General features: G+C 45.3%; 1 protein-coding gene across 2 annotated transcripts in view; it reads left to right on the top strand.

Annotated features, from left to right (window-relative positions):
- The first annotated feature begins 9,545 nt into the window (after window positions 1-9,545).
- The window catches only part of GFRA4 (GDNF family receptor alpha 4), a 74,605-nt gene continuing 74,119 nt past the window's right edge, over window positions 9,546-10,031 (top strand). For both annotated transcript variants that reach the window (XM_014936099.1, XM_014936098.1), the window contains exon 1: window positions 9,546-9,998. In XM_014936099.1, the coding sequence (XP_014791585.1) occupies window positions 9,959-9,998 (40 nt within the window). In that variant the 5' untranslated portion in view covers window positions 9,546-9,958. The remainder of the gene's footprint in view (window positions 9,999-10,031) is intronic.

Raw genomic sequence — 10,031 nt, 5'->3', positions numbered from 1 at the left:
ATTGCTACCAGAAGAGACTGAAATCTTACTTTACTTTTAAAATGGTATTTTTCAGCTCCATGAAGAAAACTTTTCTATTTGCAATGCATTTCCACAGAAAATGTCCATCAGGGAATGAGTGACACAAGTCCATTTAAAAACAACATAAGTGTCTTTTCCTTTTAGGGTTCAACTTCTGGCAATAGATAACAACAACAACATCAACAAAAAAACAAACAAAACCCCCCAACAACAACAAAAAACACCCACCAAAAAACTTGTGCCACAAAATGGGGAGGATATATATTTGCCAGCTGTAGTCCTGGAAAGACAAGTTTACCAAACAAAAGGCTGGCAGCTGTGTAGCCTTTTTCTCTGGATGCTTTAGGGTATGTCCATACAATGGGGAGTGCAGGTCTCCACTCACTCACAGCACCAGACTTGTCAATCAGAGACCAAAACATTGGACATTTTATGGAGAGAGAAACCCATACACACCCTGGTCTCTACTCCTGTTCATGAGTCTTAAAAGAATCCAGTAGCAACTGAGCTACAGCGATCAAAGGTCCCATGCTCAGCTGTCCTTCCATTCCTCTGCACTGAAGGGTTGAACCCAAGCTACTGTCAGTGGAAATTAGGAACTTATGGGTATCGCAATGCTTATGTTTGCTCTCAAGCCTATTCTTCCACTTTGCTTTATGGTATGAGATCCTGGCTCTGGGCAGCTGTCCTTACCCCTAGTCTTATGCCACTCTCTGACACTAATCTAACCCTACGCATACTGGTCCAATTCCATTTGTCATTCCATCCAAAACAGGAGGCACTGTGTGTAAGACTTGACACTATAGGGACACTATGGTATCTGCAAGGGGATAATGTTACGCCCCATGCTGGGCCAGCCAGAACATTGTGTCCCAATGAGAAGCTTTCATGGCAGTTGTTCCCAAATCCCAGCACAAAGGATAAGAAAATCTTAGCTTAAACTTGCTTTGAAATTCATTCTTCCTCGTGTACAACATGCTTTCTCCTTGCATCTAGTCCTCTTCCTCAAATTAGTACATCCCTACTACCCCATGTGCTGGAAGTATAAATCCATTCTTTATAGCCTTTATTATAATAGTGATCTTTTTAGTCCTCAGCACAGACAGGGATCACTCTAAGCAGATGGGAGTGCCATTAGAGTGTGAGCTTCAGAATTTGACCTTGACTGGACCAAATCATGAGAAATGTTGAATTAAGCCTAACACTAAGAATTTCCCATCATTTCCTCCAAAATGCCAAGACTCAAGATTGACACTGATGGAAGATCAGGTGCTCTTAGATAACTTAATGCACGGTGGAATGGCTATTGGTCTCAGAAAGCAAAAGAAAATACAACCCAAAATTCTGAGGGAAAAATGGAGATTTGTCATGAGCCACTGAAAAACAGCCTGGTGCTGGAATGAAAAATAACACTGTCTGGAGAAGAGCTGTCATCTAGTGGTGGGTGAACTTCATCCTCTTGTCCTTCTGAGAAGCCTCTGAGACATGTCAGGAAAGCCCTGTGGGAAATGTTTCCAGTGTCAGCCCTCCATGCCAGTGGATAAACAGAGGACTTTGGGCCTCAAGGGCTGTCCGTCAGCTTTGAGACCATTCCACCAGCCCTGTGATTTACTAAAATTAAAACAAGTTTGGAAAGCAAATGCACAGACTTCCCAAGAGGCCTCCTCAACCACAGGGAAGATGACTCTTTGCCCCAGGATGTATTTTATGCTGCATTTATGCTCATGCTGCCTCCAAGAGGACAGCCTCAATGTGTGTGATACTGTGAAAACATTAAACAAGAAATTATCTTCTCAAAAAAGGTGGGCAGCTGGATCATTGCAGGATGAAAGTTATTCAGGCAGCTGCTGTTTCTGGAAATGCAAACAAATTGGCGCTGGTATATAGCTGTTTTCATAGCATTGTGGTTGTTCCATGGTATCTGCTACCTCTAATAACTTTATGGGATGAACCATGGGTCATTCGGCGTGTAGAACATTAAAGGAACGAAGACGGCATTCAAGATATCTGAATGAGGTTGGTTGCCTTTGAAGATCCAGTTGCACTACACAAGTCAGTGATAGTATAGCTCAGTTATAAAACATGGTCACCTTGATTATGCAGCAGGACACAGGCTGCTCTCCTTGTTATTAGAAGAAGTTTAGAAATGAACACAGTATCACCATGTTATTAAGCAAAGAAGGAGGGAAGGAAAGAATTTCAGCAATAAAAATGTCAATCTCTGGTTTATTTAAAAAATACTAAAACAATGAGCTGAAAATGAGAAATCTAGAAAACTCCTTTGATAAATGTCAGTACTTTTAAATTAGGACAAAGGAATTAGAAAAATGGAGGCTTATGTTTAATTCACTTGAAAGCAAATTAAAGGGTTCGGCTTATGGATGAAAGAGAAAATTAGGTTATTTTTTTCCCGGAGTTACCAAGGCTACTGCAGCCCAGAGAAAGCCACAGTTCAGCACACAGCTTGGCGAGCTGCTATTGACAGGGCTGTTTGCACATCTTAAGTGGATTTAGGAGAAGTGTCTCCATCTCAGGAGTCGGAAGTTGGACCAGACAATGTGTCACATCCTGGCAGGGACAGCACTTGGTTGGGTCTGTCTAACCCAGCCATCTTTCCTAAAATAGTCCTTCCTCCCCCTACACTTCGCAGGGGAGATGATGTGATGATGAGTATGAAGCCTCCAGCAGCAGGTTGTTTGATTTTCTGAGATATTCATGCACTAGTTAAAGTCACCCTCTGCACCTTGGCATGGTACCTCCAGCATTTTCACATGGGCTGAATGTCTAGCTTCAGTTGGGTACCCAGAAATGTTGCCTGCTAGTCTATGTGTGTATGTCCATTATCAGTTTATATTGCCATGGAGCAAGCTGGGAATGATTTCCAACAGAGAAATGGCTTATGAAGTGCCCTGCTTAAGGAAACTTTTACTTTCAGGTTCATGACTTTACATTTTGTACTATTTCACCCTGTTGCTCATTCTTGAGGCCTCCTCTGTGATATTCAGCTCCTCCTACATTTCAGAGAGGTTTCTCAGCTTTGTTCCATCAACAGACTTCATTAGCATTTCATTTCCACCTTGGGGGCCAAAATTGTTATTGCAAACCTTAAACAAATAAATTGCAAGACAGACCCAGGAGAAACTCCATTAATAGATGGGGTCCCCAGTCCAGCACTGTTCAATATCATTTCCCCCTTAGTCACTTCCTTACTTTTGACACAGTTCCCTCATCAAACTCTGCCTTCTCTCACTGGAATAACAAGGTTACCCCATGGCACTGCATCAATTCTTAATTTAAAATCCAAAGAAAGGAGATTTTTCACATGTCCATTTTTTTCCTACTAAAATTTACTTTATCCAAGAAAATACCAGGTTTGCATGCTACAATCTCTTAGCCATTCTCTGTGTCCTTAGTTCTCCCCTCCCTCCATATTATAAAGCCCAGAAAAGTTTTGAGCAGCAACAAGCATGTCTGATGTCTCTTGGACTACCTCTGTCTTTCAGATATAAACCCTGTTTCTCCTGGTCCACAGCCCAGAGGCTGCACCTTCACTCGATAATTTTTGTGTCCTTACCTCCAGATCTGAAGTTGTGCCTGCTGATCTTTGGAGATCTGGTGATGGAGAGCAGCCAGTCCTTCTGATATGGTGCTTTTTGGGATAGAGCTTCCCTGTGGTTCTCATTTCTCAGAGCATTTCCATGACCCACTTTGCTTTTGCCACCTTCTTCAATGGTTCATCTTAACTGAAAGTACAGGCGAAATATTTTTTTTTTGTTCCGGGGTTCTTACCTACATTATGGCAAAACATATAAAGGGAGATCAGCCATAATCTCTTCCCTTATTTCGCTGTATAATGTCTGCCCATCTTCTGTGTTTTCTTTTCAATGCATCCTATGAATGGACATATGAAGAATTCAGAGGGACTAGGGTTACTACGTCACTCAGATTCCCTTTTCCCTTTGTTTACCTTAAAATAATTGCAAACCATGGCAAATTAATCCTCCTGTATCCCACCTAAGGGCTGGCTGCACTCCAGCAAGGTGAGGAGTGTGATTTGCCGTGTTTATTGATAGAGTAACTCTGCAAGGTAGTGTGGTCTCCCAATTAACCTGGCTGGGAGTTCAGGCTTCCCAGGATCTCACCAAAGGAGCAGAGTTCACAAAACCTACAAGGATTCCCAAGGTCCTTGCATTTTCCTGGAAAGTCAAACCTGCTTGGCAGTGAGTTTAAACACCCTACAGCTGCTGAGACACTGCAGAGTCCCTAGAAAAATTAAGATCTTACTAGAAAGGTTTGACAGCAGCCACAGGTTTATTTTGTTTTGGTTTAGGTTTTATTTGCTCCTAAATGGTAGCAAGTAAGTCTCCTACTCTCCTGCCAGCCCAATTTAATAGGTTTGTGTGACATTATCCCAAAAGTTCAGAACCAGAGTCCCAAACAACATGTCTTCAAGCAACAGAAAGAAGCAAGGGGAACATTTTCTAAACTGCCAAAACCCCCCCAAATTTCCAGTTCACAGTTCTTGCACACTCACAAACAGCTGAGAAGACAGAGCCAACTGGTTAACAGGTGATGCAGATAATACAAGCTGATTCTCAAGCACAGCAGACAAGGCTGAACAGCAGCTTTTCCAGATGAGGAAAAGGTTAATCTGTCTCTGACAGTGGCCAGTAATGGCTATCTAAGGAAGAGGATCAGCATGAGGGCAGAATGGGGCAAAATGTTTTCAAAATAATCCTCTAACTTCCAGCCTTGTAGGTCTGGGAGTTGCTGAGCCACAGGTGAGGTCTGTGTATTATCAACCCTTGCTTGGACTTCTTCTGTGAGATTGTCTGGTTGGTTGTGGTGGGGTTTTTTTTGGAACAATGTTAGCTTTTAACAGTCACAAAATCCTGTGTCAAGGCAACAGCAGTCCAAAGACCTACTTTTTCCACTCAGTGGATCCACTCAGATCTGCTTCCTTCTCATTTAATTTCCTGACCCTCAGAGGACAGGTAATCACCATCCACCTTTCCCAAATCAATCTCTGTCCTCCCTGCCTGCACCTGTGTCTTCTCCAGGCTGAAGAGACAATGTAGTCAGGATAAAGTCACTTCACCTCCACAAACTGATCTACATCTTGGCTTATATAGTATAGATTAAGTGAGCGAGAACAGCTTCACACCTGACTCTGCAGGTGGAAATGGTTTTTGAAGGAAGTTGTTCAGAAGAGGTTTAGCAGTACCAAAATCCTAGTGGCAAGTGTGCTATTGACTTTCATTGAAAACTGCTGTTCCAGCTCCATGTTGTTCCTGCAAAGGGGATCAAATGAGGTTCCTACAGGTGTATGTGCATAGGGTAGGGGTGTCACTTGAGAACCTGTCCAGTAATCATTCTACTGCAGAATATCCCATGCCAGGTGACTCAGAAACATCCTCCTGTGACAGAAGCCAAGGTGCTAGGTGAGTTTATTCTCCTCATTCCCTGGGTTTTAACTCCAGCAAACCCCTTCTCTCTCCCATCTGCCTCCTTAGGGAGGTCCTCTGACCTCCTCATTCTTGCTCATAGAGCCTGCCTTCACCTCTCTTTGATGCCCATCACTCTTTCCTCCCTCCCTAGGGCTATCCAACTGGATTTGCCTCCCCTTGATTTTCCTCCTGGGCTAGCCTGTCAAATATTTCTGGTGAAGGATAGACAGCATATCCTTTTTACTCCTGTTTCTGAACATCCTTGGTACAGCAGCTAGTGTATTTCTGTTTTGTTCTGCAGATTAGTTTAGTAAATATTTCTCTTTGCACACAAACTTTTGCTTTGGGCCCATATGTTTTGACTACAAGAGGCAAAACAGGATCCAGTTTGGAAACTGGAATTATTGTTAAAGTGAAGAAGGACTGGGTTTCTGGGTTTGTGCAGTCATTTGGTTTATACACAGCTGATGTGAGGCTGGGTGGATTTCAAGACGCTTCAAGCAATTATACCACAAGCCTATCAATCATATCAACAAGGTCAGCTCATCAGCAGGTTTTTCTGAAACTACATCAAGAATGTTTGCAGAACTGACCTAAAAGTGTGTTGCCCTTTTGGGGGACCTACCTTAGTCCAAATTTTGAGATTTTCCAAATGGTATCAAACAGTGAGGTCTAGAAGCATTTGAAGTAGGAAGTACTCTGGTCTTCCCAGTTTTAGATATCAAGATAATCAGTGCATAGGGTTTCTCTGCTGCCTCATATTGCCTGGTGCATCTTCACCATGTCTGCCTGTTTTTTCTGCCACCCCAACTGGTTCCACAGATTCTCACATTTGCCACCACACTTTTCAAGACAGTTTTTTTTTTTCCTAAACTTCCCCATGTCTCCTAATCTGCAGTGGCTTGTCTTGTCTCCTGTGTCATTGGCCAAGGGGCTGCTGCTGTTCCCCTGAGAGCCATTTTGAAGCGTATGGGTGCTGTCCTGGGATGGATGGATGGATGGATGGATGGATGGATTGATGTTCTGGAATGGTCCTGGATGTTTTCCAACTTAATCTCTCAATTATCACTTCACCATTCATAAAAAGAGACAGCTACAGTTGTCTTGCTTTCCATGGCTTTTTTTGGATTATGGACCATCTTTTGTCATGTGAGTGGGCATGGTAAAGTCCTCTACAGTGATCTTTCTCGGGGAAAACAGACAAAAGTTCTGTTTCAATTTCCATTGTAACTGGTTTCATTCTCACAAGTGCATTTCTTTTAATCAGCATATTTCATGTGCCTTCCCTGCCCAGTCATTTCTCCACGGACCTACCCAAACTATTCTTTCTTTTCTAAATATGTCGTCCAGAGCTCTGGGGAGCAGCCTTTTGGGATAGGTCCAACATAAGTAACAATGGGATTTTTTACACCTGACTGATCAATACCTTGATTCATTTGTAAGGAAAGGCAGCAGGTAATTTTAGGAAGGGTGTGTGCATGTGCATGGAAGGAGTGTTTTACATAACTCTATTCATTTCAGCATCTACCCAGCAATTAGGAGAAAGCCCAGATCTGATAAATAAGGCAGCAAGAAACAATGATCCCTCTTTCTTCGCAGTATTTGCAGAATGTCTCTTCTGGGTGGCTTTTCCCAGGGCATGGGTTCCCCCTCCCCCATATGCAAGTAATTTCAGGAAATGCCTCCTGTTCAGACGAACGGTGGGGGTTGTCTATGGCTGGACTTTCAACTTCTCTGAAACACCCTGCTGTGTTTTTTTTTTTCTTCAGATTTAGGAAGAAATGTCGCTTTCATAGCACTGATTCCTTGACTGCTTCCCGTTGTCTAGAGCGGAGGTTGTATCCTGTCTTTACCCCAAGTGGGGAGAGCAAGGATGCCTTTGCGTTGCCTCCTCCAGCTCCAGCTGCGCTACTGGAGGAGGCTGATGCAGCTTCCTTCAATTGACCAAAAGGAAGGTTTTCCTGCAGTTCAGACCTCAACAAGGGGACAAGACACAGTGCCAGGGAAAGCAAGTCCCCATGTCTCTGTTCTCAGCACCCTTGTGGGAGGTAGGACACCAAGCCAAACCCGTCCCTTCTTTAATGCACAGGGTGATGGGGCTCAGGACACCTCTGTTGGTCCAAGGACATCAGATTTTCTCACTTCTGAGGGTAGGGCAGACGTTTTCCAAGTAAAATATTTTTTCAGTTGTTAAAAAAACCTGCAAAAATTCACATATGTTCCAGTGATATTATTTTTCCTGGGCAAATAGCTACTTCAAAAATAGAGTACTAAAAAAGAATCTGCAAAATAATTAAAAATAATAATAAGCAGAAAAATCCAATCATTTCCCCAGTTTCCCAGCTCGATGCTTCAATTGCATCTCATTGCAATTTCATTTGGAAATTTGCTTAAACATAATCATACTCTTCTTTAAGAAGTGAAAAAAAACCCCCACAAACCAGCTCAAGAGTAATGGTTTTTTACTCCAAATTAAGTTTTATTAACACTTTCTTTTTCCCCACTGAGTAGCTCAGGAAATGCTGATTTTGGATGTGAAACAGTTATTAAAGACATTCATTTGTTTACAACTTTCCAATTCTGACAGAGGACAAAAAAAAACTTACTAAATGAACAGCTCAAGGCTGGAACATGGTAGAAACTTTCAAAAGGAGAGGAAGGCCAGGGATCACACTTTCCTTTTGATTTGCCAAGAGGAAAAAAAAATTAAAGAAAAGAAAAAGAAGTATTTTCTTGACTTCTTTATGCTTTATATATAACACCTAAAAATGGCTGAATGAATTATTTCCCTTTTCTGTTTTGCTCATGAAAAATAAAAATGTGCAATTCCTCTGGTTTCCTGGGAGGACTTGCTGGAGGATTAATGAGGTGATGCCACGAGGAAATGCAAGTTAAGAACCCTGAACAGCTCCAGCGAAAAAAAAACCTTCCCAGAGCGTTTAAATACCTGTTTAGCTAAAATACCTGACCCGGCAGTCGAGAAAACTCCCACTGCAAATGTTCAAAAGCACTGCTTGAGCTTTCAGTGTGGAAAAGGTGCCCCGGTGCTTCTCTGAATCATCAGAGGAGTCTCTGTGTTAAGAACAGAGACAGGAAGATAGAGGATGGAGGAGAGGAGAGGATGGAGGAGAGGAGAGGAGAGGAGAGGAGAGGAGAGGAACCTTTGAAAGGGTAAACCTGCGTTAGGTGGAAGAACAGAGGTGGCTGTGTTTACAGGGTACTGACTTGGAAATGAGGCTTCTTACTCTGTTGGTCAGTTAATAACGGTGCGAACCCATCAATATCACTTCACATTTTGAGTCTCAGCTACTCCATGCATGAAGAAGAGGTAGTGGAAAACGATGCTCACCTATCATCATAAAGATTAAGAGGAGCTCTATGAGCCAGGCTCTGCTGCTTGGATTACTAAAGAAGAGTGACCAACTGGGACACGGGGATTAAAGCTGAGGGAGGCTTGGGGATGGGAGAAGCACCAGGAGATGATGGCAAGGGACCTCTTGCAGGGGCTGGATGGGCTCAGGGCACCATGGGGCAGGAATTGTGAGGACCTGGATGGAAGGTTATGGAAGCACATAGCCTGAATTTACAGAGATGATTTTTGGAGGAGGTTCGGAGGGGTGGGGAAGGGAGTCTAGCAGGGGATTAATGGAAAGTATCATGGCTGGGAGGGGTGGTAGGATGTGGCCCAAGACTTCAGAGCTGTGTGTGTGCTAGCAAACAGTCAAGACCAAGGGAATGGGACCCTGAGCAAGGGCCCTGACTGAGACTGCAAAGAGATGGGGGTCTGGGGGTGTGGGGACTTCCAGGACTCTCCAGGGGGGCAGAGAGGAAGGAAGAAGACACCCTGGGGATGGAGGGGGTGAAAGGGGGGCCATGCACCCCGGCGCTTGGGGGTCGCCCAAGACACAGGTCCACAGGCTGCTCCGGGTCAATGGAGACACAAACACACACACCCCTCCCGCCCCGGGGACAGGGACCCGGTACCGGGGAGGCGGGGAGGAGCGGGGCCGGGCCGCCAAGCCCCTCCCGCGGAGAGGCGGGTGCGGCGGCGGCAGCCCGGGGGAGGCGGCGAGGGTTTGCCCGGCCGCTCGGGCACGGCGGAGCCTGCGCCCCGCCGACAGAAGTTTGCTGCTGAAAGGGGAGGGGGAAAAAAAAATAATAATTAATAAATTAAAAAAAAACCAAAACCACAAAGAAGGAAGAGCCCCCTCCTTCTCTGCCCCGGAGGGATGCGGCGAAGAGCGGCCGGCGGGAGCCCGCGCTGCCCGGCCCGGCTGCGGGCATGACCCGGGGCCGGAGCGGGGCTGAGCCGGCAGCGGTGTGAGCCCTCGCCCCGGGAGGGCCGTGCCGGGGCGGCGGGGACGCCTCCCGCCCTGCCCAGCCTCCGCGCATCCTCCGGCACCGCCTGCGCCGGCCGTGCCGAGCCGTGCCGGGCCGGTCGGTCCGAGCCGAGCCCTGCCGTGCCCAGTCGGTGTGATCCGAGCGGTAGGATGAGGGGCATCCTCTACTTCTGCACGTTGATCCTCCTGGGTGAGTAGAGCGGCGGCACCGGGGAAGTGGCGG

The sequence above is a fragment of the Calidris pugnax genome, unplaced genomic scaffold (assembly GCF_001431845.1).
Source record: "Calidris pugnax isolate Ruff unplaced genomic scaffold, ASM143184v1 scaffold14, whole genome shotgun sequence".
NCBI lineage: Eukaryota > Metazoa > Chordata > Aves > Charadriiformes > Scolopacidae > Calidris > Calidris pugnax.
Note: the sequence above shows the minus strand (reverse complement) of the source record. Positions and strands in the feature narration are given on the sequence as shown.